Source organism: Ictidomys tridecemlineatus, chromosome 5 (genome assembly GCF_052094955.1).
Source record: "Ictidomys tridecemlineatus isolate mIctTri1 chromosome 5, mIctTri1.hap1, whole genome shotgun sequence".
Classification (NCBI taxonomy): Eukaryota; Metazoa; Chordata; class Mammalia; order Rodentia; family Sciuridae; genus Ictidomys; species Ictidomys tridecemlineatus.
The window spans coordinates 92,682,504-92,710,375 of NC_135481.1; the positions used below are offsets into that span (position 1 = coordinate 92,682,504).

At 43.9% G+C, this 27,872-nt stretch overlaps 1 protein-coding gene and 1 pseudogene across 6 annotated transcripts; both read left to right on the forward strand.

Moving 5' to 3' along the window:
* Nucleotides 1-212: 212 nt before the first annotated feature.
* On the forward strand, nt 213-1,293 carry LOC101964449 (mitochondrial nicotinamide adenine dinucleotide transporter SLC25A51-like; annotated as a pseudogene).
* Nucleotides 1,294-11,955: 10,662 nt separating this feature from the next.
* Sall2 (spalt like transcription factor 2) lies at nt 11,956-27,708 on the forward strand. 6 transcript variants are annotated; one of them, XM_078050357.1, is made up of 3 exons: nt 23,419-23,908; nt 24,250-27,068; nt 27,495-27,708. In XM_078050357.1, the coding sequence occupies exons 1-3, from the start codon at nt 23,815-23,817 to the stop codon at nt 27,573-27,575; spliced, it is 2,994 nt and encodes a 997-aa protein (XP_077906483.1). In that variant the 5' UTR covers nt 23,419-23,814; the 3' UTR covers nt 27,576-27,708. The 6 variants fall into 6 exon arrangements, with proteins under 6 accessions (XP_005341540.1, XP_077906483.1, XP_021576606.1 ...); XM_078050358.1 differs by having other exon boundaries at nt 23,618-23,908; nt 24,250-24,567; nt 24,688-27,575; XM_078050359.1 differs by having other exon boundaries at nt 23,625-23,908; nt 24,250-24,567; nt 25,096-27,575.
* The last annotated feature ends 164 nt before the right edge of the window (nt 27,709-27,872 follow it).

The window sequence follows — 27,872 nt, forward strand, 5'->3', positions numbered from 1 at the left end:
AGCTAACTTTTATGCCAAGAACCTCATTAATGAAACCAATGCGCTGGTCGCCTGGTGGAATAGTGAACCTCCAACCCCACCCTACCCACCCACTCCCATCCCTGTCTGTTGTTAGTGTAAAAGAACTTTTGGAGATTGGTGAGTCGAGGTCTGCGGCTGGCGGGCTCGCTTGCTGCGGTCCTGCAGGCTGGTGGCTCAGGGTGTGGGGCCCGGCAGCCCGCAGCCATGGGAATCCAGTTATCAAAATTGACTCCAGAAGAAAGAACCTGATAAACCAGTAACAACGGAACAAATTGGGAAAGTTGCCAAAAAGCTACCATCCCTCATACCATTGAGGCTCATCTGGTGTTAAAAAAAAAAAAAATCTTTCATGAAGAAGAGAGACCTTAAGCAACATGATGGATTCAGAAGCTCATGAAAAGAGACCACTAATCCTTACATCTTCAAAACAAGACATCTCACCTCACATTACAAATTTGGTGAGATGCAGCATTACTTATGTGGCTGCTGCGCAGCTTTCGACAATGTAGCCATCACGTTGTTTCCCATTTGGAAGATCCTTTTTAAGGGCAGCAGCTCTAAGGAATCAAAACCCGGGATGCAGTGCTTCAGTTGACGAGAGATGGATTTTGAAACTTGTATCGTGGAATCCTTCCACCATTAATGCAGAAAACAACCACCCTGGCGCTTATGTTTAGTCTGTAGGAGGATTTGTCTTCCCTTCTCCAAAAGCACAGCAGTGTCTCAGAGTTTGCAACCCGTGGCGTGGCGGCAGTACTTGCAGGGACAACAAAAGCCATTTTCACTCCATTGGAAAGAGTTCAGACATTGCTTCAAGACCACAAGCATCATGACAAGTTCACAAACACTTATCAGGCTTTCAGGGCACTGAAGTGCCATGGAATTGGAGAGTATTATCGAGGTTTGGTGCCCATTCTATTCTGTAAAGGATCCAGCAATGTCCTTTTCTTTGGTCTTCGAGGTCCCATTAAGGAGCACCTGTTTACTGCAAGGACTCACAGTGCTCATTTGGTCAATGACTTTATCTGTGGAGGTCTACTGGGTGCCATGTTGGGATTCTTGTTTTTTCCAGTTAATGTTGTAAAAACTCGCATACAGTCTCAGACTGGTGGAGAATTTCAGTCTTTCCCCAAGGTTTTCAAAACAATCTGGCTCTAATGGGACAGAAAATTGACAAATCTTTTCAGAGGTGCCCATTTTAATTACCATCAGTCTCTCAACTCTTGGGGGATAATCAATGCTACTTATGAGTTCTTGTTAAAGGTGGTATGAGAAAAGTTTTTGGTGAAGTGCCATGTATAAACTAAATAGACCTAAGAATGCAATTTGGTCTTATTCCTAATTGGCTCAAATAAAAGTTGATGTCACTAAGTCCAGGCTGAATGAATTATGAGTAAAGTTAATTTCCTTAAGCCTCAACAACAAAAATAAACAATAAAAAAGTTTCAATAGGAAAAAAAAAAGAACTATTGGCCTTTAGTTTTTTGGAATTGACTTAAAATAGCTTCTTTTGAATAACAGACTTATTTCTCCCAGATCCCTGCCACCCCTTTATCTTCCCTTTTCATTCAGACTGCCATCCAACTTTTGGGAAATGTATGGGCACACACACACTGGTAACATTTGTCCCCTGCCAAAAGATGGGAATAGAATCATTGAACCAGATAGGAAAAAGAAAGGACTAAACCTCACAGACAAAATTCAATCATTAAATCCCTCCCTACTGTGCCTAATTTCTATTCCCAAATCCACTGATACCCCTCTTCTCACCTGTCCTACTCCCCGTGCCCTAGCAACCCCATATTTAATTGCTATCCATTTACTTCTTTCCTTCTACTTCAAATAGAACCTTCTACCACCACTGGTCACTGCCTCCAGAATTTGTGTCATCTGCTACTTTCCTGGATTGCCTGTTGGGATTCTCTAAAAAGTGTCAAATTCTTTTTTTTTTTTTTTTTTTGGTACCAGGGATTGAATTCAGGGGTACTGGACCATTGAGCCACCTCCACAGCCCTATTTTATATTTAATTTAGAGACAGGGTCTCACTGAGTTGTTTAATGCCTTGTAGTTGCTGAGGCTGGCTTTGAACTCGTAATCCTTCTGCCTCAGCCTCTGGAGCCACTGGGATTACAGACACATGCCACCATGCCCAGCTAAGAATGTGACACTTTTGCCTGATGTGGTGGCACATGCCTATAACCCCAGAAGCTTGGGAGGCTAAGACAGGAGAATTGTTAAGTAACTCAGTGAGACCCTGTCTCTAAAGAAAATACAAAATACGGCTGTAGATGTGGCTCAGTGGTCGAGTGCTCCTGAGTTCAATCCCTGGTACCCCCCACCCCTCTAAAAAAAGTGTCACATTCCTGTTTACAGAGAGGGCACAACCTTGTTTCTCACATGATGATATAGGGAAGTACCAAATGTCTATTAAGGGATATGTATAATTTATTTTTATTGCTTACTGTTAGGGGGATATGTATAATTTGGAAAGGGCTAGTGGTCATGGAAAACCACACACTAATATTGGCTTTCATTTATTGAATGCTTATTACTTGCTCTACATCCAGCATTTTATCTCATTTATTATTGTTATTATTATTCTTATTATTATTACTTTTGTGTGTGTGTGCCAGAGATTGAACTCAGGATCGTACACATACAAAGCACATGCTGCACTTCTAGCCCTTTTTCTACACTTGATATTAGCCAAAAGTGATCCAGTTCCTTTTCTAGTTCTTTTTGTTGTTGTTTACCCAGGAACCCAGGGGCACTTAACTACTGAATCACATGCCCCAACACCTTTGATATTTTATTTTGAGAAAGGATCTCCCTAAGTTGCTTTGGGTCTTGCTAAATTGATGAGGCTAGCTTTGAACTTGTGATCCACCTGCCTCAGCCTCCAGAGTTGTTGGGATTACAGGTGTGTGCCACCATGCATGGCTTTTTTTTTTTTTTTGTACTAAAGATTTAACTCAGGGACATTTTACCACTGAGCTACATCCCCCAGGTCTTTTTAATTTTTATTTTAATTTTTAATTTTTTTAAATATTTTTTTATTTTTTAGTTTTCGGTGGACACAACATCTTTGTTGGTATGTGGTGCTGAGAATCAAACCCAGGCCGCACACATGCCAAGCGAGCGCGCTACCGCTTGAGCCACATCCCCAGCCCATTAATTTTTTATTTTGAGACATGATCTTGCTAAATTGCTGAGGCTGGCCTTGCACTTGTGATCCTCCTATCTAGGCCTACTGAGTCGCTGGGGTTACAGGCATTCACCACAGTGCCAGAGGAGAAAGCATTTTTTAATATTATCATTGGTATTAGGGATTGAACCCAGAGGTGCTTTACCATGGAGTCACATTCCCAATACTTTTTATTTTGAGGCAGGGTCTTGCTAAGTTGCTTAGGGCCTTGCTAAATTGATGAGACTGGTCTTGAAGTTGGAATCCTCCCGCCTCAGCTCCAGAGTCTCTGAGATTGCAGGCATGTCATGCCTGGCCTAATTCTTAAAACAAGGGCTGGGGATATAGCTCAGTTGGTAGAGTTTTTGCCTTGCATGCACAAAGCCCTGAGTTCAATCCCCACCACCAAAAAAATAAATAAATGCTTCAGTTTCTTATAAAAGGAGTATTAAAATAATGAGTCTTTTATAAGATTATGCTAATATAAAATAACTAAGACCAAAATGTTGGAGTCTAAACAATTACAAAATAAATACATAGAACTTGGGGTGTAGCTCAGGGAAGAGTGCTTGCCCAGCATATGTGAGTCCCTGGGTTCCATCCCAGCACTGCAACAATAATAACAATTTAATTTTAAAACTGCATAACAACCAATAAGACAAAATTGTTTTATGTCCTTTTGTTGTTTACTAGGTACTTAGTACAAAGGCAGTGCTCAAAATATTTGTTAAACTAGTTCTGTGAATAAATAAACAATACCAAGGGCATATTAAAAGGATTTGCACTTAAAATATAATCAGGAATTAATTAGACTTCATCAAGCATATTCTCAGGATCTGGGGATGCACCTCATGGAATAGCCTGCTCCCAGCATGCACTAAGGCCCTGTGGGGTGGTTCTCAGTACTTAAATTAATCACCAAGAGTCCCCCCCCCCATTTGGGAATAATCTCTAAAATGGGGAAGAGAATACTATTTAATGAAAATACTTTAAAGGGCTGGGGATGTGGCTCAAGTGGTAGCACGCTCGCCTGGTATGCGTGCGTGCGGCCCGGGTTCGATCCTCAGCACCACATACCAACAAAGATATTGTGTCTGCCGAGAACTAAAAATAAATATTAAAAAAAAATTCTCTCTCTCTTTCTCTCTCTCCTCTCTCTCTCTCTTTAAAAAAAAAAAAGAAAATACTTTAAAGTATGAAGTTATCAGAATGGAAGTAGGTGGTATGATAATAGTATTTCACACAAGAAAAAAATGTTAATAAATTCTAAAAAGGATTAAGAAATTATTGTGCTCGCCTCGCATGTGTAAGGTCCTGGGTTCAATCCCCAACACTACAAAAAAAAAACTAGCTTTTAAAATTTCATTTATGCCTGGCTTCCATTCATCCCTGCCCTGTTTCTTCATTAGTTCCATGGTATAGTGGGAAGAATAATTCCCTGAGATAAAGATATGGGGGGGCTGGGATGTGGCTCAAGCAATAGCGCGCTCGCCTGGTATGCGTGCGGCCCGGGTTCGATCCTCAGCAGCACCACATACCAACAAAGATGTTGTGTCTGCAGAGAACTAAGAAAAAATAAGTAAATGTTAAAATTCTCTCTCTCTCTCTCTCTCTCTCTCTCTCTCTCTCTCTCTCTCTGTCCCCCTCTCTCACTCTCTCTTTAAAAAAAAAAAAAAAAAAAAAAAAGATAAAGATATGGTTCCAGAGAGCCTTTTAAAACCTCACTTAACCTCTCTGGGTCTTAGTTTTCTTATCTGAAAAGTGATATTTAGAGATGATCCTTAAGGCCCCTTCCAGCTGCAAGGCCCTAGGAGCCCAGCTGTTCCTCTTCTTGTTTTTCCATAAGGCTATGACCATGCTTCTTTTAAGCTGTCAATTATTCATGTTTTCTGACATTCTTCAATCTGCATGTTCCAGTCCCTCCAAAGACTTGTTTCTGCCACTCTTTCTCAAGTTGCTCTGATTTCTTTTCCTTTCCGACAGCTCTGTTTATTTATTTTGTCTTTCTCATTGTCCTCTCCTTTCTTTTTACAGTTTCTAATAACAAAAGTCCCCAACCTTTGATTATTTTCTTTTTGGTGGCCAATCATAAGATTCCTAGAACTTTGACAAATTGTCCTCATAATTTCTTCCTTGAAAAAACACACACACACACACACACACACACACACACACACACACACACACATTCCTCTCTATCCCCTAGCCATCTCTCTTGGCCTTTAGGCTCTTAGCCCTTCCCCCACAACCTCCCCTTCCTGTTCCACTACCTTGTCCCCTTTACAAATTCCTGTTTCCCTTATATTTAACTTGAGCAATGAGAAATGAAGAAATGAGGAAAACAAAAAGAATAAGCTCTTTTCTTTCTCTTATGAATGTTTAAATTGCTGCCATCCTTAACAGAACTCTGAAAAGAAACACCAGAGGAGATTCATCTGAATGATCCTCCTTGATCTTCACTCCCTCCCTCTTCCCCTAAAACACCATGGCAACTGCCACCTGAAAGAGGCTAGGCGGAAATCATCTAATAAGAGCAGGGATTGTTTGCCAAGGCTCTCTTACTTAGTAAAGTTTTGCAAAGGGCACTTTCCCTAACTCTTTATTGCCTTACTTCCTTAATTCCAGCAAGACAAAAAACATGTGATAATATGTTATGAGAACCATAATCTGCTATGCAAGTTTATTTCTAGGTCTTCATATTCTCCTTGGAATATTAAATTTGAAAGTTTAAAGCATCCTCCAGACCAGAAAGGGAGACCCATAAACAAAAAGGCAGAAATTGGCGAGATGGCAATAAAGTGTCATATTGTATGAAAAAATACACACTGTCCAATTAAGCATTGTTCAGGCAAATTTCAACCTTGCCACTGACCAACTGCCAACTTGAACAAGAAAGCTACTTTTCCTAAGTCTCAGTTTTCTCATTTATAAATTGGGGTATTCTGCATGTGTAATATGTGGATTATATAATGCTTCTTTTGCAAAGTTTTGTTTTGTTTTGTTTTGTTTGTTTGCCTCTCTCATGCTAGGCAAGGGCCTTACCACTGAGCCATAACCCCAGTCTACAAAGTTATTTTATTTTTTTTTTTTTTTTTTTTTTTTTTTTTTTAGAGAGAGGGACAGAGAGAGAGAGAGAGAGAATTTTAACATTTATTTATTTTTTCTTAGTTCTCGGCGGACACAACATCTTTGTTGGTATATGGTGCTGCTGAGGATCGAACCCGGGCCGCACGCATGCTAGGCGAGCGCGCTACCGCTTGAGCCACCTCCCCAGCCCCTACAAAGTTATTTTAAGGATAGAATGAGGTCAGTATTCAAAGTGCCTGGTGCACAAAATACACCATAGCTAAGATTGTTGTTACTAATAGAAATGCTACGTGGTTTTCCAGGTTCCTAGTTCAATTCTCTTGCAATTAAATCAAGACATAGGATCATAGGATTTTAACTCTTTAAAAGGTAGAGGAAATGGCTCCATAAAGCCTGCACTTCTATAAACAAACAGAAAAAGAGGAGCGCTAAGAGCAGAGTTTCATCCTGAGAAAAGAGGCATTGATTGAGCAAGTGTCACATGCCTTTAATTCCAGCTTCTCAGGAGGTTGAGGCAACTTAGAAAGACCTTCTCAAGATAAAACTTTTAAAAGGCTAGGTATGTAGCTCAGTGTAAGGCACCTGAACCCCTAGGTTCAATATGAGAGGGGGGGTGGAGAGAGACTTGAAATGAAATGTCAAAATGTTTCCTGGATGTCCTCAGACTACAGTTTTACTTTTATTTTTAGGATGAAACTCAATATGAGGGGCTGGTGTTGTGCCTCAGTGGTAGAGTGCTTGCCTAGCACATGTGAGGCACTAAGTTTGATCCTCAGTATGACATAAAAATAAATAAATAAAATTAAGATTTAAAAAAAAAGAAACTCCATATGAGTTTACAGACAGTTTTAAATGACTAAAATTAATAACATTAATCCCCACACCAAAACATACAATAAATATTTTGGCCAACAGTAGCACATACATTTAAGAAGCATGTATTTATTCAGCCAACAGGTAGGGCTGGGTTCATGTGTACCTGGATTCCTTTGCAACAACACTGCAGCCCCCTAGGAACCATAAAGCCCATGGCTTAGAAACCCCCCAGTTAAGGGCAATTGTCTCAAATTTGTCTCTGCAGAATAAGAGATTGTTTAGGGCTGGTGTTGTGGTTCAGTGGTAGAGTGCTTGCCTAGCTCCAGGTTCCTCAGATCCTCAGCACCACACAATGAACAAACAAATAAATAAAGGTATTGTGTCCATCTACAACTAAATATATTGTCAGGTATGGTGGTACACACCTGTAATACCAGGGGCTTCAGAGGTTGAGGCAGGAGGACCATGAGCTCAAAGCCAGCCTCAGCAAAAGGCTCTAAGCAACTCAATGAGATCCTGTCTCTAAATCAAATACAAAAAAGGGCTGGGGATGTGGCTCAGTGGTTAAGTGCCCCTGAGTTCAATCCTTGGTATAAAAAAACCAAAAACAACTAAATATATATTAGCTGAGGATATAGCTCAGTTGGTAGAGTGCTTGCCTTGCATGTACAAGGCCCTGGGTTTAATCCCCATACCAAAATATATATATATATATTTATATTATAATTTATATATTATTGTTCATTGTTAATTTAAAAATCTTAGGTCCTAGTCAGGCACAGTGGCACAAGCCTGTATATAATCCTAACTACTCAGGAGGCTGAGGCAGGAGAATTACAAGTTGGAGGCCTAGCTTAGACAAGTTAATAAGATCAAAATAAAAATGAAAAGGGCTAAGAATGTAGCTCCATGGTAGGAGGCCCCTAGGTTCAATCCCCAGTACCACAAAAAATTAATAAATATAATAAAAATCTTAGGTCTTACATCCAGAGGTTCTGATTAAAGAGATCTGGGGTGGAGCCCAGGACTATAATTTTTTTTTTTAATTTTTTAATTGATTTTATTTTTTAAATACATGACAGCAGAATGCTTTATAATTCTTATTACATATATAGAGCAAAATTCTTCATATCTCTGTTTGTATATAAATTATGTTCACACCAATGCATGTCTTCACACATGTACTTTGGATAATGATGTCCATCACATCCCATCATCATTGCTAACCCCCTTCCCCTTCCCAGGACTATAAATTCTTTATAAATTCTTCATGTGATTACAGTATTTGGGAAGCACTAGTCCAGAGGAGAGTATAGAGCTCTGGGAACTAGCATTCCTGACTGGTTCTTCATTTTTCTCTCCCTGGAATCAATCTCTCTCTCTCTCTCCCCCTCCCTCCCTCTCTCTCTCTCTTTTTTTTTTTTTTTTTTTTTTTGGTGGTATTGGTGATTGAACCAAGGGCCTTGTGCATGCAAGGTAAGCACCCTACCAACTAAGCTATAACCATTGCCCTCCCTGGAATCTCATTCCAGTTACCTTCTGAGAGTCAAACATAATTATCCACTTGGCTGGGCTTGGTGAAACAGGCCTGTAATTTCAGCAACTCTTGAGTCTGAGGCAAGAAGATCACAAGTTCAAAGCCAACCTCAGCAACTTGGCAAGACCCTGTCTCTAAATAAAATATTAAAAAGGGCTGAGGGGGAATGGGGTTGTGGCTCAGCGGTAGAGTGCTTGCCTAGCACGTGCGAAGCCCTGGGTTCTATCCTCAGCACCACATAAAAATAAATAAATAAAATAAAGGCATTGTGTCCAACTACAATTAAAAAATTGTTTAAAAAGGGGGAGGGGGCACTGAGGATGTGACTGGGGTTCAATCTCCAGTACCAAAAAAAAAAAAAAAAAAAAGATCCACTTGCTTGCAATAACATATCTTTGCTTCTAAAGGATTGATTTTGACATCAAAATACCTTTCATCCATCTTAACTAACCCAAAAACAACCTGTACACACAAATGAAGGAAACTGATTATGCTCAGGTGATCTGGTTTAAAGGTTGGCTCCATGATTTAAATGCTTCCACAGGACAGTAAACTCTTCCTGAAGAGAAAGAAATGATTAGACTGATGACCAATAAGGAAACTAAACCAGTAAATACTGATTTAAAAAAAAAATACTGATAAATACAGCCCATAAGATGGGCTGAGGCTGTGGCTCAGTGGTAGAGCACTTGCCTAGTATGTGTGAGGCACTGGGTTCGATCCTCAGCACCACATATAAATAAATGAATAAAAAAAGGTCCATACATATAAAAATATTTAAAAAAAGAAAATAGCATAAGAAGGAATCACATAGCCAATCACAATATCTTTACCACCAAGTCCCCTTCCCACCTAGAGTGTTCCCCTCAGAGCCTCTCAGGCTGCCACATGAGAAGGAATAAGGGCTAGGGGGAGTGCCAGGATAAGGCCCTTTTTCCTATCCTTTATTATCTCCAATGCCCTTGAGTGCCTCTTCAGATTTTTTTTTTTTTTGGAATTAAGCCTTTGGTTTACAAGGTCAAAAGACCATGGAACATTTTTCCAAAAATCATAACAAACTGAAGAAAGATTTTTGTTATCCTAATTTATTTTTCTAATGTTTTCTTCTGGAATTGAGTCTCCCTCTCTTTCATTTCTCTCTCCTTTTTTTCATTCTCTTGCTCTTTCTCTTCCTCCCTTCTTCTCTCCTTCTCCCTCCCTCTCTCTCTTTCCCCTCCCCTCTCCACTTCACCACACACAGAAAACCCCTTTTCAAAGGGGCTTTTTTCCAACTCAGTGAAGTAAAGTCTTTGCCCCTTTGTGGGGAAGGCTCATTAACATTCCCACAGCAGCATCTCTTCAAGGATTCTACTTTTGTAACTCTGTGGGGAGGTCAAGAGGCCACAGAGGAGAGGTAAAAGGGAAAAAAAAAATGGTAAATGGGGGAGGGCGGAAGAAAGGAGAGGAGGGGAAAGAGTCCTTCCTTTCACAATAAGGCCAGTAAGAAGGAGGAAGGGAAAAATAGGAAAAGATGAAGACAGCCAAGATTCAAGAAAGAGACAAATACAGAAACCCCAATCTGTCCCCTTGGAGAATTCATAGACTCCTGAGAAAAGCAGAAAACTGTGTCTTCTCTCTTTTCCTCACAAAGGAAGTAAATGATGGAAACAGTGGGGTGAGAGGGTGACAGGATCTAGCCTATATCATTGAAGAATTAGAGATTTTTTTCTTGGCCTCAGTGTCTCCTTCACTGGTCTAATAATAATGGCACCCGTGTGCCACAATAAAGTAAGCGTAATGAATTAGACAACATCAGGGAAAGAGTTCCAAGGGTGGAAGATGAGGGAGCCACATAGGGTCCTAACCCCAAAAGTCTTGGAAAATAATGGAAATTCTATGAACTCCAAAGCTAAGACCAGAGTGCTTCCCAAACCTCTTCAGAAATGGGTACCTGCCTCAGCTGTTAGCAGCAGCCCTCCTATCATTTCATGTCTTCCTCTCCTTTTCTTAGCATTTGCCAAACTAGCCTTCTGTAAAGGAAGAAATGCAGGAAACTTGAATCTGTGACCTAGGCTGTGAGCAGCTTTGCTTTTCTCTGAAGATGCAGCCATCAGAGATTTACATCACTAAACTTAAAAAGGGGTATAGTTTTCAGATGGTCTCTCACTTTAGTCAGAAGAGCAAAAATACATAAGGGCAAAAGAAGACTCAGGTATTACAGCTGGAAGAGAGGGCATATTTGGCATAGTCTATGTCCAATATTACTCCCAATATTACTCAGATTTAGATAAAAACAGTGTAATCAGAACAATAAAATGGCCCTAAGGGTATAGGCTGAATTGAAGATATTTGGCTGTTTGCCAAATGTATTGTAGAGATGGAGGATATCTTAAAGATCCAATTTTATATCAAAAAGAAAATTCTTTACACAGAATCACTGACAAATTATTTGCAGCCTCTGTGTGAATATATTATAGAGAGTTCACAAACCCACTGAAGAGTCCATCACACTGTTAGAAAATGACTTTATGTTGAGTTAAAATTGCCTTTTACTGTGGGGCACCAAGGAACTTATCTGCTATATTCTTAGTGGCATTACTTTGACTATGAGAACTGGATTGGATTGGCACACAGAAAGACAATGTTCCTTTGCTATTTGAAGTGAAATTCCTTAAGATCAAGCACTTTCGCCCCTCCATACTAGCAGTCTGGTGTCATAATGTATCTTTACAATATGTCATATTGTTTCTTTACAAGCACCTGGCTTCCCAGTCTATCTCTGTTATATCACAGCTGTACAATCGTGGATAGGTTACTTGACATCACTGAGCCTTTCGATTTACCTATCAAGGGGATTCTCACAAATAGGAAATAGCCAAACGTGCTGTGATAATCGCAGACTTGTACTCTTCAAACTATGTGACATAAATGAAAATATCATGTAAATCATCTTCATACACTGTTATTATAAGTATACCTGTCACTCTTCACTCAATCTTTCTGCCAACCTTTCCTATCCCCATTTTCTCCTGGAAGCAGCTGACTTCTTAGCCTTTTAATCAGGATATATCAGACAGTTTTTTTTTTAGTTCAGTTTATACTCCCAGAAGTAGCCACAATATCCAAAAGAGGGGCACAGAATTATGAAAGAATCAAAAAGCATTGAGAAGATCTTGGGGGAAGAGTTAGAAAAACAAGTGAGGGGCAGTCTCTAAAAACATACTGCTCAGGGAGAGGCCAGAGCCCTCGCAGGGAGGAGAGGGTTAAATCCTTTCCTCTGCAGTACAAAAGAAAAGAGTGTGCGGAAAGATTAGGATTTTTGCTTTTACAATGGGAGCTGCAGAAGCGTAGGGAAGAAGCAGAGGGAAAAAAAGGGGGCGTCTCCCCTTTAAAGACTTGCAGAGATTGAGAGAGAAAGAGAGAGAGTCGGAACAGGGAATCGGAGTCTGTCTGTCTCTGGGAAGGGGGAACATCTCGGCTTCACAGTGGTTTGCACTGGGGGAGAGGCTTCCGTAGGCTTCAGACCCACCCGGGGAGGAGATCGGACCCGGTCACCCCGGTGGAGACTAAGTGCCTTGCCCCTCCCTCTCCCACCTCTCTACCCGGGAATGTCTCGGCGAAAGCAGCGGAAACCCCAACAGTTAATCTCGGACTGCGAAGGTCCCAGCGCGTCTGAGAACGGTGGGTGCCGGGGAGCGGTGGGGGGCCCCCGAGTCCCACCCTGCGTGGGTCAGGCCAGGGCAAAGGGAGGGCACTTGGGCCATGGGCGAAACTGGGGCGGGGAGGACCGGGTCGTTGCGGTGTGAAAGAGTTGAGATGCAGGGAGTGAGGAGCTGACCTGCGCTGGGGAAAAGCCCCCCTTGGCTTTCCTCGGGATTCATTCTGTTTGTGTTTTTTTCCTTGTTTTTCTCTGGATGAAATGGAGTTTTCAAACTGGCTCTGTCTCCCCACCCAAGAGTTTTCTCCCCAGGTCCCCCTTTGCTCACTGGTCTTTGTGCCGTTGCTAAGTAACGTCCTCAGACCTGAAGACCCGTCTCTTAGGGGTGGGATTTCCCACCCCCTCTTTTTTTTTTTTTTTTTCTGGAGAGTTGGGTTGCAAGAGAATGAATTGGATAAACGTGAAGGTTCCCCTGAGAGACAAGAGAAAAAAGTTTCTCATTGTTGGACTGAGCCTGAGAGCAGATCCGAGCTCCCAGAGGGAGAGAGCTAATGTCGGTCAGAATGCAGCCTGGTTTGGGGCGTTTATCCGTGTCATCTGGAGGGGAGGTTGGCCAACAGGTTTGCATGGGATTTGTGTTACAAGGGTGGTCAAACTTAAAAACAAACCAAGAAACATCCAAGATAACACACCTGCTAATATATGCAATCATTTTTACAAGGATATCCCTGTATGTTTTTTGAGCAACAGAATTCCTGGGGGGCAAAATTGTATAGTATTCTTATAACATTTCAGGAAGTGAGAAGCAGATAACAGAGTGAGGAAGGGTTTAAGAACTAACATTTTTCAAAGCCTAAGAGACAGCGAAGGTATCATCAGGACAAAAATTTAGATTTCCAGATGCTCGGGGCAGGTGTGCTCACTCCAGTAAATCGGGATTTTCCAAACTTGTTTGATTGTGAATAGATATGATCAAGGGTCATTGTTGCAAGAGTGCAGGTAATTCTTAGGATCAAGCAATTTTTGAACATACTTGTCAGGCTACATGTGTGTATGACACTGTGAAAGTCTAAAAGTCCTGGCTCAGAGATCAACTATTTACTTAGCAAATAGTTGATATATTCAATAATGTAGTATAGGAGTAGGCACAAGGGCACTGAAACCAGGTTTCAGGATTTTTTTTTTTCTTTTTTTTTTCTGAATCCTGACTCCACTTGGTTAGCTGTGCAACCTTACTTGGTTTGCTTTACCTCTCTGTGCCTCAGTTTCTTCATCTATAAAGATGAGTATCCTAGCCACTTCATTAGATTGTGAGAATTAAAATGAGTTAGTATGTGTTTTGTTGTTGTTGTTGTTGTTGTTTTGGAAAATACCCAGGATAAATAAGCTTAGCAAAGCACCTAACATAATTGAGCATTTAATGCATGTGAGTATTGTTACTATCATTTTATGAGTGCAGTGATACTTCTGGCAAGTGTTGAAACATGACCAGGAACTTCTTGGCAAACTTCAGTATTTCTTTCTGAGACATGTGCCACGAAAGACCTAGGATAATGTATTTGTAGTGATTAAAACTAATCATGGATTAAACTTGCCTTTCCACCCCTAGTGAAAAATGACTTCAGGTCATATCAGTGCTTGAAACAACCTTGACAGACGCATTAAAGTTTGGGGTAGGACACATCCTCCCAAGTCATTGCTTTGCTGGATCCCACTGTGCCCATATTTAGAGGTTCTATGGTGGTGGCATCCTTCCCTCCTGAGACACATTAGCCCTCCTTAATGCTGCTATAGGCCGGATGTTTCCTCCTAGTGCTCTACAGGAGACTTCCCCTGGAGCCTCAGAGCTGCCTCACAGCCCTGCTCCCCTGCTGCTTCAATTGTAGAACTAAGCTGAACACACACCCCCAACCCCTATGAGGCATCCTCCTCCCATCCCTTCCTCCCATCTGCTCACCCATTCCCCATACCAAAGATGAGGAAGAGTCTTCTGTGAGGGAGTTAAAAGGTATCTTTAGCAACTGCCTTCAATGGATTCTCAAGCCCCTTGAAATGTAGCCCCCACTTGGGGCTCTAGACACCTGGGGCATGAGAATGCTGCTTCAGTGCCATTCTCATAGGAAGACTAAAGGCTTGACCCCAATGGAAGCAACAAATTTCATTTGAAATTTTGCCTTTGAGCTCAGCCTTGAGAACTTCTAAGGGTTTTCTCATCAGAGTTCCCCCTGAGAGCAAAAGATCTTACCTAGGGGGCTGGGATGTGGCTCAAGCGGTAGCGCGCTCCCCTAGCATGCGTGCGGCCCGGGTTCGATCCTCAGCAGCACCACATACCAACAAAGATGTTGTGTCCGCCGAGAACTAAGAAAAAATAAGTAAATGTTAAAATTCTCTCTCTAAAAAAAAAAAAAAAAGATCTTACCTAGGCTACTTTCATGACCAGAAGTTTCATTGGGTCTCATTAGCAAATTGGGGTGGCTCACTAAAATGCTTGCTCACATAAGCTTATAATGTATAAATTCCCCTTTCCCTCCTTATTGTAGACAGAATCTACAAAGAATCCTTGATACTTATTTGCTTTTCTGCCCGAAAGCATGGCCCAAAATTAGAAAGGAAGGGAGCTGGAAGCAAAGCTCAGTGGTGTAGCACTTGCCTAGCATGCAGGCAGCCCAGGGTTTGATTCCCTGCACCATCAAAGAATATAATGGTGGGGGGGGATGCATCTTGAGTACTTAATTCAGGACTTAGTCCAGAACACACTATATATCCTTTGGCATATGTGTTAAATTATGGTCATCATTGTGAGCATCACCAAACATTTCTTTAGTAGCCTAGAAAGTGCCACAAATGTTTTCTGGAGTCTTTTTTCCCCCTCTTTTCTTTCTTTTTCTTTTCTTTTGGGGGGTGAGGTGGTGTGGTACTGGGGATTTAACTCAGGGGCACACTACTGAACTATATCCCCAGCCTTTTCAAATTTTAATGTGAAACAGGGTCTCACTAAGTTGCTGAGAGTCTCACTAAATTACTGAGGCTGGATTTAACTTTCCCCCCAACCTGCCATGCCATACTGGGGATTGAATTGAACCCAAGTACATACTAAGCCAGCCAGCCCTCTATGACCTTGAATTTTGCATTCTCCTGCCTCAGCCTAAATTTTAGATATGTGCCACCCTGCGGGCTTTTTGCCCTCTTTTAAGCAAAGTTTATCACGTAAGAAGCAAATGCTGAACTTTTGTTAAGTATTTTTAAAACTTCATGTTTGCAGTGACCTAGGAGAGTACCAAGAAACAGTCAGAAAAACCTGTTTTCCAACCCTGTGTTTGCTCAGCTTCCTGACCAAATCACCAAAACCTAATAGTTCTTGCACATAAATGATGAGCAGGAAATAGTCAGTTTAGTAAAAACTCTAGAGAGGAGGGGAAAAACTTTCCCCTACAGAGTCTAGAAATCTGAATTAGAGAACATAAGAGATGTAACTGGGGAAACTGCAAACTAGTACATCTGGGAAATAAAGAAAGCTATCAGAAACCCAGATATTTAGTGAGAAGGAGAAACCAGGACAACAGCCAAAGAGATCTAGAGGGAGAGAAATACTTGAGATGGAAGTTGGCAGACAGCAAGAACAGCAAAAGGCAAAGAAGGCAAAAATAGAGTTTTAAGGTCTCTATTCTCTTTATTTTTACATCTAGAAGCAGAATTTCATCTTTTAGGCATTGAACCCCTTGGGATGTTCAGCTGCAGGTCTCCTCTCACCCTTCCTCAGAATAGGGATCAGAAAGAACACATTTTTTGGTAGACAGGAAGCAGCTCAGTCCAGGGCAGTCATGCTCGCATGCACATCTGTAATCCCAGTGGCTCCAGAGGCTGAGGTAGGAGGATCATGAGTTCAAAGCCAGCCTCAGCAATGGCAAGACACTAAACAACTCAGTGAGACCCTGTCTCTAAATAAAATATAAAATAGGGCTGGGGATGTGGCTCAGTGTTTGAGTGCTCCTGAGTTCAATCCCTGGTAAACTCCGCCCCCCCCCCAAAAAAAAAAGCCAGCCTCAGCAAAAAGCAAGGCACTAAACAACTCAGTGAGACTCTGTCTCCAAATAAAATACAAAATAGGGTTGGGGATGTGGCTCAGTGATCCAGTGCCCCTGAGTTCAATCCCTGGTACCACTACCCCCACAAAACAAAACAAACAAACAAACAAAAAAAAATACAACTCAGGCAGGGCATGGTGACTCACTCCTATAATCCCAGCAACTCAGGAGGCTGAGGCAGGAGGAACTTGGGTTCAAAGCCAGCCTCAGCCATTTAGCAAGGCCCTAAGTAACTTAGCGAAACCCTGTCTCTAAATAAAAAGGACTAGGGGGCTAGGGATATAGCTCAGTTGGTAGAGTGCTTGCCTCACATGCACAAGGCCCTGGATTCAATCCCTGGTACCAAAAAACTAAACAAAACAAAAAACCCAAACAACAACTATAACAAAAAAAACAATTCAGTCCTGGATAGGGCACTAAATAAAGAAAAAGAAGCTGGGCAGCGGCATGTCTGTAATCAGCTGTGGTGAAATATGGATAACAAAATTTATCATTTTAACCATTTTTCTGTGTGTGTGTTTGTTTTTTTTTTTTTTTTTTGTTTTTTTGTAGCAGGGCTGGGATTGAACCCAGGGCTTTGTGCATGTAAGGTAAGCACTCTACCAACTGTGCTGTATCCCAAGCCCCCTCTTTGTTTCTTTTTTGGTACCAGGGATTGAACTCAAGGGCACTTAACAACTGAGCCACATCCCCTGTCTTGTTCTTTTTCTTATTTTGAGATAGGGTCTTGCTTAGCTGCTTAGGCCTCACTAAATTGCTGAGGCTAACTTTCAACTTGTGATCCTTCTGCCTCAGCCTCCCAAGCCACTGGGATCATAGGCGTGTAACACTATGCTCAGCTATTTTAAGCATAAAATTCAGATATATTAAGTATATTCCCCATATTAAGTAACCATTACTATCTATTTTTCAGAATTTTTCATCATCAAACAGAAACTCTGTACCTAGTAAACAACAGATCACTGTTCTCCCCTCCTGCAGTCCCTAGTAGCCTCTATTCTCTTTCTTTCTTTTCTTGGTACTGGGGATTGAACTCAGGGCCACTCTACCACTGAACCACATCCCCAGCCCTATGTTGTATTTTATTTAGAGACAGGGTCTCACTGAGTTGCTTAGTACCTTGCCATTGCTGAGGCTAGATTTGAACTCAGGATCCTCCTGCCTCAGCTTCCTGAGCCACTGGGATTACAGGCATGCACTACTGTACCCAGCTTCTATTTTCCTGTCTCTATGAATTTACTAATTCTAGGTACCTTATATAAATGGAATCACATAATATTTGATTGAGCCCGTTGGCTCAATCAAAGTGAATAAACCGACCACACATTGGTTTATTTCACTTAGCATAATGTTTTCAAAGTTTATTCACCTTGCAGTAGGTATCATAACATTTATGATTAATATTTGTGGAGCCTTCAGGTACTATGCTAGGCCATTTTTACATTTCTTCTAGTTTATTCCTTATGGCTGTTATCCCCTACATCTAAATTTAAAGACGAGAAATCCAAGCTTTAGAGAGATCAAGATATTTTCCCAAGATCACAAAGATGAGAAACGTTTAAAGCTAGAACTTCAACTGAGGTCTAAATCATTGTGCTAAATGAAAGGTTCAGCTCTCTAACATCCCTTCCAACTCCCAAAATGGTATGTTTAGTCCTTTGATTTCAGAAAAATGTCCAATGAAATCCCCCCTTTTTTTTTCCTTTGATACCATGAATTAAACTCAGGGGCTCTTAGCCACTGAGCCACATCCCTATGCCTGTTTTTGAATTTTATTTAGAGAGAGGGTCTCATTGAGTTGCTTAGCACCTTGCCATTGCTGGGGCTGGCTTTGATCCTTCAGTCTTAGCTTCCCAGAGCCGCTGAGATAACAGGCTTGTGCTACTGCTCCTGGCCAGTGAGACCCTTTAAAAATTTAACCTACTATATTCCAAATCTGGAAATAAGTATATTTTCCTCACTTAACACCAAGTGCACAAATCATTGTGTCTCTTTGTCTACTGTGTTGCACAGGCATAGGTGCATTAGTAGATTTGGGTGCCCTAATTTGGTTTGGCAAAGGACTGTGTATGTGGGTGCATTTAGGGGAAAGAAGTGAGGAAGAGAAGAGGGGACATTCTGAGATGTAATCTTGCAACAGTTACAAAAATTAATGTATATACCAGATGCAGTGGCCCACGCCTGTAATCCCAGCCGCTGGAGAGGCTGAGACTGGAGGATTGTGAGTTCAAAGCCAGCCTCAGCAACTCGAGGTGCTAAGCAACTCGGTGAGACCCTGTGCCTAATTAAAATACAAAATAGGGCTGGGTATGTGGCTCAGTGTTTGAGTGCCCCTGAGTTCAATCCCTGATGCCAAAATAATAATAATAATAATAATAATAATAATAAATAATTATGGAAGCTACCAATTAGTGTTGGTCCAATGTTAAAAACAAGTAAGTTTAGGCAGGTGCTTGCATAATATGCTTTGCTTCCTTTGTAGCTGAATGATGTCCTAACTCTGTAAACTTTTCATCTTACAACTAAAGATATGGCTTAGCTGGGCACAGTGGAGCTCACCTGTAACCACAGTGGCTTGGAAAGCTGAGGCAGGAGGATGGCAAGTTCAAAGTCTTAAGTAATACAGTGAGACCCTGTCTCAAAATTAAAAATAAAAAGGGCTGGAGATGGAGATGTGGCTAAGTGGTTAGGCGCCCCCTGGTACTAAAAATTAAATAAACAGGGGAGGGGGGATAGTAGAGAATAGGACAGACAGCAGAATACATCAGACACTAGAAAGGCAATATGTCAATCAATGGAAGGGTAACTGATGTGATACAGCAATCTGTATACGGGATAAAGTTGGGAGTTCATAATCCGCTTGAATCAAACTGTGAAATATGACGTATTAAGAACTATGTAATGTTTTGAACGACCAACAATAAAAAAAAATAATAAATAAACAGACAAACAAAAGGCCTGGGGATGTAGCTCAGTGGAATATCATTCCTAGGTTAAATCCCTAGTACAAAAAAAAAAAAAAAAGATGACTCAACTAATTTTTTTTTTTAGTTGTAGTTAGACACAATAATACCTTTGTTTTATTTATTTATTTTTTATTTGGTGCCGAGGATTGAACTCAGGGCCTCACATGTGCCTCTGAACCACAATCCCATCCCTTAACTAAAATTTTAAAAGAAATAAATATTGAAGATGAACATGCCCTGGGAAAAGCAATACAGTTGCTTAGATTCATAGTTAGATGTAAATTATATCAAATTCTATTTTTTAAATAGAATTTTGTTTCATCAAATTCAGATTTTTTTTTTCACCAGGAAAGGACACAAAAAAGCTTAAGTATGATTGTGGACAGAGTAGAAAGGGAGCCTGAGGGGAAAATTTGCCACTGAGCAGCTCCTTTTTTGCCTCTATTCCAATTTTGATTAGATTTAGTTTGTGAGGAAGAAGGTGGAAGGTTTGAAGGGAAGGATAGTCCTCTAATACTGTAGTTCTCATCCTTGGCTGTATGTACATTATTTTGCTTCTTTGCTTCTGTCTTTGTTTTTGTTTCTTTGGTGCTGGGGATTGAACCCAGGCCTTCCCTCATGCTAAGCAAGTATTATACCACTGAGCTACACTTCCAGCCCCTTACTTGTACACTGGAATCACTGAGGAGCTTTTCAAAAATACTAATGCCTGGATCTAACCCTTAGGGATTCTTACTTAATTTAGTTTAGGGCATGGTCTGAACATCAGAATTCTTAAAAGCTCAGGGTAATTTTGAATTATAATTGAATTATGTTTGAATTATAATTGCTACAATGACCAATAGTTTGAGAACCACTGTTCAAATATGCTTGCTACACTTCCACACACAACCCACCTATTTTTCTCTTTGTTCCCCCTAACCATTCTCTCCCAAGCCTAAAGCCTCAGTGTGATGGGGCACCAAGTTTAGAGGGGGAAGCCACCTGGTTTCCTTTCCCTTTGTCATTTCTGCTCTTTGTAAATTTAAACAAGCATGTCCAGGTCTTAATTCTGTATCTACCCTAGACTCTGCATGTGACCTCACTTTATCTGCTATCTAGGGACACCATAACCAGCTTAGTTTGTTCCTGTGTTTGTGACTTTATTCATGTCTGCATAAGAATCCCGCCCCCCTTTTCAGGATCTGCAGTGAGTGTAAAGTGTTGAGAAGTGGAGGGTTCCTCTTACAGGTGGCTGTTGATCTGTCACCTTTCACCAGGGGCTAAATTTACCTTAAAGAAGAGTGCAGATCAAATTTCGCACCAGAAAGCACGTTTCATTAAAGAGTAAAAAAGGGGACAGTGTTTCCCAGGAGAAGATGAAAAGAAAAGAATTTCTTTTCTTGTCAGAAGACTTGACAAAAACAGTAACTGGATATCAAATGTTCTATGCTAATTAACAAATGCTCAGTAGAAAGTCTCCATCTGATTCCCTCTCCCTTACTCAGGCCAGAGAGCAAATGGCAGGTAGGAGCCACACAGGGCCCTTTCTCTAGCCACACAATGTGATGTGCTTGAGAAAGCACTGGATAGGAGTCAGAATTGTGAATGCCTGCTTCAGTGAGTTACTGTGTGAACTTGGAAAAGTCACTTAACCTCTCAGAGCTTCAATTTCCTTATCTGTAAAAATAAACCACATTGTATTAAGCTATGACTTTCTGTAATTAAAACAGACCCTTTCTTCCTCCTTTGGAAGGGCCAGGTCTGCAAGTAGAGAACCCACCTGTTTCAGAGCTGTGATTCAAAATGCTAAGATCCTTAAGGTTACCTAAAGTTTCAAAATATGATTGTAAGATGGTTTCAGTTTGTAAAGACAGGCAAAATTTATGTTGAAAATTCAGTGGATGTTATTAATATTTTAATTGGGTTGTATCAGCTCTGCTCCCAATGACTCCTTATCCCTGACATGCCAATATTAACCAATATCTTAACTCAGAAATTAATAAGGTTGGGGATGGTGGTGTAGCTCAGTGGTAGAATGCTTGCCAAGCATTCATGAGGTCCTGGATTCAATCCCTAGCACAGAGAAAAAAATTAATAAACAATACAAAAAACATCTCATTTTAGTATATGTGTGTTTTAAGTTAATTTGATTATTTTGCATTGACAATGTCAGCTCTCTAATCCATAATATTTAGGACTCTCCAAACTTAATAATGCCCATATAAGGGCTGGGGTGTGGCTGAGCCATTCCTAAAGTTCTTCCTAGCATGCTCAAGGTACTACTAAGTTTAATACCCAGACCACCAAAAAAAAAAATAAAATAAAATAAAAAAAAAAAGGAGAGGGGATATTGGGATATAGTTCAGTGGTTGAGTGCTTGATGCAAGGCCTGGGTTCATTTTCTAGCACCAGAAAAAAAAAAAAGAGGAAAAGAAAGACAGGCTGGCTATACTACTACCACTTTACAAAAAGGGAAATGGTAAATAGATGAGGGAAAAGAAGTGAAGTAGAGAAAGGAGAATGGGGGGTGGGTCAGGAGAGAATAGGGAGGATCATGAACTGAAATGAATTTCCTTGGATGTTTGAGTTTGTTGGGATGAACTACTATTTATAAGACTCTAATAAAAACAAAAACAAATAACAACAACAAAAAAGGGAAATGGTGGCATAGCATAGTGACTGATCACCAGGCCTCAGTTTACCACCCAGGCAAGGTGAGTTTACTGATGCCCAAGCAAACCACAAAACCAAGGACCTGTGATTACTTTGTATGTATGTTACTGGGGATTGATTCCCATGGGTGCTCTACCACTGAGCTGCATTTATTTTTTGAGAGACTGGATCTTACTAAATTGCTGAGACTGGCCTGAGCTCCCCTCCCCATCTGGGATTACTAGAAGTAGCAGAAATTATGTCAATACTTCTCAAATGTAAAATAGTGGGCTGGTGTGGTGGCATGCGCCTCTAATCCAAGCTGCTCCTGCTCTGGAGGCTGAGACAGGAAGATCTTGAGTTTAGTCAGCCTCAGCAATTTATTGAGTTTCCTATGCAAATCAGCAAGAACCTGTCTCTAATAAAATCCCAAAAAGGGCTGGGGATGTGGCTCCATGATTAAGCGCCCCTGAGTTCCATCCCTGGTACCAAAAACAAATAACAACAACAACAACAAAATCAAATGTTAAATAGTGTTTTAGGAATTAGAAAACCCTTTAGGACTCATTTCAAGGCAGAAAGGGAATACAGACTACCTGGCCCAAGACTCATCTTATTTAGCCCTATCTAACCTCTTGCTGAATGTGAGGCACCTCCATGGGCCAGAGCAGGTGTCAGTCTGGTCCAGGCATTCAAACCAGGTTGTTGGGGGGAAAAGGGATTTAGGAGAGGCTGCCTGGTAGCTCCCACTGCATTTTCTCCATTGTTTCAGAAGTTCCCCTCCCCCCCAGCTGGGTGGGTCTCGGTAGGCCTCTGCAGGCATCTCCTCAAACCCACTGTCGGTTATAGGGACTGTGTGCAAGTGTTGAAAGAGGAGAACATAGGGGCCAGAGAGTAGAGATGAAGGTACTAAATAGAAGACCGGCTTCTTAAATAAGCATGAACTTTATAAATTAGCTGTTGGCCCGGTGGTCTGTGCAGTAGTTTGCATTCAGCTATTATTCTGGGGGAGGAGGGGAAGAGAGTGAAGGGGCTTCGTGTTCCGCAGACAGAAGACCTGAAATGACTTCCTTGGAAATTCTACCTTGCAACCTCTCACCATATGAAACTTCTTTTGTGGAGAGGGATTGGGGGGCGAGGTAGTGTAAGAATGGAAGTGAGGGGCAAAACTTGGGAGTATTGGGGGGGATGCTGATGAGGAGGACGTTTGGGGCTCCTCCTCCCCCTTTGGCCCTGAGACCCCTAAGAAGATGAGACTACCCTTTCTCTGGAAGCCACGTTTTCCAGGCTCTGCGGATCCTTTATCCAAAGAAAAATAAGAGAAGCCTATCGCCTTGCTCTATTGAGCAGGGCTACGTTTCCCACTGTGCCCCTTGAGCTTAGGCGGAGGTGGGGGGGGCAGGCCTGGGCAAAGACATCTGGGAACGAGGGGGAGCTGGCAGAGGATAAGGAAAGGTGGACCCTCACCGTACCTCACAGCACCTGACAATAAGCCTCGGGAAACCCTCTGAAGCTCAGGGCTCCTGCCCCCACAACCCCTAAGTACTGTGGCTCGCGTCTCCGGCTCTCGCTTCCCTCCCCAGCAGCTCCTCCCCACAAACTCTCCTCCCCCATCTCCCCTCTCCCCTCTCCCAGCTTTCTCGCTCCAGCTCCTCCCCTCCTCCGCGCCTCCTCGCTCCCCTCCCCCTCCGCCGCTGCTCCCAGCCCCCGCCGCCGCCGATCTCCATCTCCGCAGTCTGGGCCGCTGGGTGCGGAGCCTGCCGCAGCCCCGGCGGCCACGGTCGCTTCCTCAATCGTGATACCCATTGTCTCCCACCCCGTCCGGCCCTCCGCTTCCCCGACAACCATGGCGCACGAAGCCGGGAGGAGCTCTCGTCTTGGGGGGCCCTGCGGGGAACCTGCGGAGCTCGGAGGTGCGGTAGGGCCAGGCTCCGGCAGAGGTGAGGAGGGAGGGGACGCGCGGGGGTAAGGACTTCAGGTGGGCGGGATACAGGCATAATTCTCTCCGTAGGCTGCAGTCCTCACACCCATTCCCACTCCCCAGGGCCAGAAAAGGGGTGTTGGGGGGGTGAGGTGACGGAGGAGGGGAGTGGAGTGTGCGTGACCCCCCCCCCTTACTGGGGTGAATCTCTTCTCGAGGTTCAAGACTGAGCTCTAGCCTTATGCATGGCTTAATGGTGAGCTCATCTCCCCACCCCCAACTTGCGGCTCGTTGTTAATTAGAGCCTCTGTAGAGCCAACCCAACGCACCACCCACGCTCTCTTCTTGTCCTCTTCCCAGGTGATGCTAGCGAGGAGGACCACCCCCAAGTCTGTGCCAAATGCTGCGCACAATTCACGGATCCAGCTGAATTCCTCGCCCACCAGAACGCATGTTCTACTGAACCTCCTGTAATGGTGATAATTGGGGGCCAAGAGAACCCCAACAACTCTAATGCCTCCTCTGAACCCCGGCCTGAGGGTCACAGCAGTCCCCAAGTCATGGACACAGAGAACAGCAATCCTCCAGAATCCGGGTCCTCTGGGCCGACTGATCCCACCTGGGGCCCAGAGCGGAGAGGAGAGGAGACTTCAGGGCATTTCCTGGTCGCTGCCACAGGTACAGCGGCTGGGGGAGGTGGGGGCCTAATCTTGGCCAGTCCCAAGCTGGGAGCAACCCCATTACCTCCAGAATCCACTCCTGCACCCCCCCCTCCACCACCTCCCCCTCCACCCCCAGGTGTAGGCAGCGGCCACTTGAACATTCCTCTGATCTTGGAAGAGCTGCGTGTGCTGCAGCAGCGGCAAATCCATCAGATGCAGATGACTGAGCAAATCTGCCGGCAGGTGCTGCTGCTTGGCTCCTTAGGCCAGTCCGTAGGTGCCCCTGCCAGTCCCTCAGAGCTACCTGGGACAGGGACTGCCTCCTCCACCAAACCCCTACTACCCCTCTTCAGCCCCATCAAGCCTGTTCAAACTGGCAAGACACTGGCACCTTCCTCCTCTTCCTCCTCCTCCTCAGGGGCAGAAACACCCAAGCAGGCTTTCTTTCACCTTTACCACCCACTGGGGGCACAGCATCCCTTCTCTGCTGGAGGGGTTGGGCGAAACCACAAGCCTGCCCCTGCCCCCTCTCCTGCCCTTCCAGGCAGCGCAGATCAGCTGATTGCCTCACCTCATCTGGCATTCCCAGGCACCACAGGACTACTGGCAGCACAATGTCTTGGGGCAGCCCGAGGCCTTGAGGCCACTGCCTCCCCAGGGCTCTTGAAGCCAAAGAACGGAAGTGGTGAGCTGGGCTATGGGGAAGTGATGGGTCCCTTGGAGAAACCAGGTGGAAGGCACAAATGCCGCTTCTGTGCCAAAGTATTTGGCAGTGACAGTGCCCTGCAGATCCACCTCCGCTCCCACACCGGTGAGAGGCCCTATAAGTGCAATGTCTGTGGCAACCGCTTTACCACCCGTGGGAACCTCAAAGTGCATTTCCATAGGCATCGTGAGAAGTACCCACATGTGCAGATGAACCCACATCCAGTGCCAGAGCACCTTGACTACGTCATCACCAGCAGCGGCCTGCCCTATGGTATGTCTGTACCACCAGAGAAGGCTGAGGAGGAGGCAGCCACGCCAAGTGGAGGTATGGAACGCAAGCCTCTGGTGGCCTCCACCACAGCACTCAGTGCCACAGAGAGCCTCACGCTGCTCTCCACTGGGGCAGGGACTGCCACAGCTCCCGGGCTCCCTGCTTTCAATAAGTTTGTGCTCATGAAAGCAGTGGAGCCCAAGAGTAAAGTTGATGAAAACACTCCCCCAGGGAGTGAGGGCTCAGCCATCAGTGGAGTGGCAGAAAGTGGCACTGCAACCCGCATGCAACTAAGTAAGCTGGTAACTTCGCTACCAAGCTGGGCACTGCTTACCAACCACTTCAAATCCACTGGCAGCTTCCCCTTCCCCTATGTGCTAGAGCCCCTGGGGGCCTCACCTTCTGAAACATCCAAGTTGCAGCAGCTGGTAGAAAAGATTGACCGACAAGGAGCTGTAGCAGTAGCCTCTACTCCATCAGGGGCCCCCACCACCTCTGCCCCTGCACCTTCATCCTCAGCCTCTTCTGGACCTAACCAGTGTGTCATCTGCCTCCGGGTGCTGAGCTGTCCTCGAGCTCTACGCCTGCACTATGGTCAACATGGAGGTGAGCGGCCCTTTAAATGCAAAGTGTGTGGCAGAGCCTTCTCCACCAGGGGTAATCTGCGTGCACATTTCGTGGGCCATAAGGCCAGTCCAGCTGCCCGGGCCCAGAACTCCTGCCCCATCTGCCAGAAGAAGTTCACTAATGCTGTCACTCTGCAGCAGCATGTTCGGATGCATCTGGGGGGCCAGATCCCCAATGGTGGTACTACACTCCCAGAGGGTGGAGGAGCTGCCCAGGAGAATGGCTCTGAGCAGTCTGCAGTCTCTGTGGTGGGAAGCTTCCCCCAGCAGCAGTCCCAGCAGCCATCACTGGAAGAGGAAATATCTGAGGAAGAGGATGAGGATGAGGAAGAGGAGGAAGATGTGACTGATGAAGATTCCTTAGCAGGAAGAGGCTCAGAAAGTGGAGGTGAGAAAGCAATATCAGTGCGAGGTGACTCAGAAGAGGCATCTGGGGCAGAGGAGGAGGTGGGGTCAATGGCCGCAGCAGCCACAGCTGGGAAGGAGATAGACAGTAATGAGAAAGCAAATCAACAGTCTTCTCTACCTCCACCTCCGCCTCCACCTGATTGCCTGGATCAACCCCAGCCAATGGAGCAGGGCAGCAGTGACGTTTCAGGAGGCATGGAAGAGGTGGGTAAACCAGAAAGGAGCTCAAGCCCTGAAACACCACTCAATCCAGAAAGAGAAGGCACTGGCACCCCCTTGGTGGAGGAGCTGAGCTTGCAGGAAGCTGGGAGAAAGGAGCCTGGAGAGAGCAGTGGCAGAAAGACCTGTGAAGTGTGTGGCCAGACCTTTCCCATCCAGGCAGCTCTGGAGGAGCATCAGAAGACACACCCCAAGGAGGGGCCGCTCTTCACTTGCATTTTCTGCAGGCAGGGCTTCCTTGAGAGGGCTACCCTCAAGAAGCATATGCTGTTGGCTCACCACCAGGTACAACCCTTTGCTCCCCATGGCCCTCAGAATATTGCTGCTCTTTCCTTGGTCCCTGGCTGTTCACCTTCCGTCACTTCTCCAGGGCTCTCCCCCTTCCCTCGAAAGGATGACCCCACAATCCCGTGAGCCTGTTTTCTGTACCTGCTTCCCTTTGATCTAGGGAGCAGAAACTGTGAGCTCCGTAGAAGGACCTCCAAGATTTATGAGCCCTTATTTCATCTTTTTGCTCTAAGTTCTTACATCGGTGTCTCTAGTGGCTTTTCTCTAGTCCCTGAGCTTGGAAATTATTGTGCTTACCAGGGGATAGTCCCCTAAAGAATTTTTCTTCCCTCTTCATTCTTTAACCTGAGGAAAATAGGTTATGTAAGGCTTCACATTCTCAAGGGGAGCCTCTCCTTTTCCCTCTCCCTTTTCCTTTGGCAGGTGCACCTAAGCACAATCTTTGGAATTGCAGCCCAGCCCAAAGGGGCTGGCAGCTGTCTCTGGAGTGCTACTCCTCACTGATGACCAGGATTCTCTCCAGGATTTCTTGTCCCAGGACCTTCTGCCTAGCTGGTGATGGCAGGGGTGGGTTCCATACTTTCTGCAACCAGTGCACAGCTTTCCAGTCACATGGCCTGCTCACAAAGCCCTGGAGTTCCACCTCCATCTCTGTTACCACTTTAGACCTAGCACCATTAGTGCTGTTTGGTCCAGGAACTGTAGTGGAGAAGGTGGCCCCAACGATGGAATCCGGAGAAGCCAAGGAGAAGACAGCCTCCTTTCCTATTTTAGCCTCCTGTATTTAAGGCAGTGTCTAAA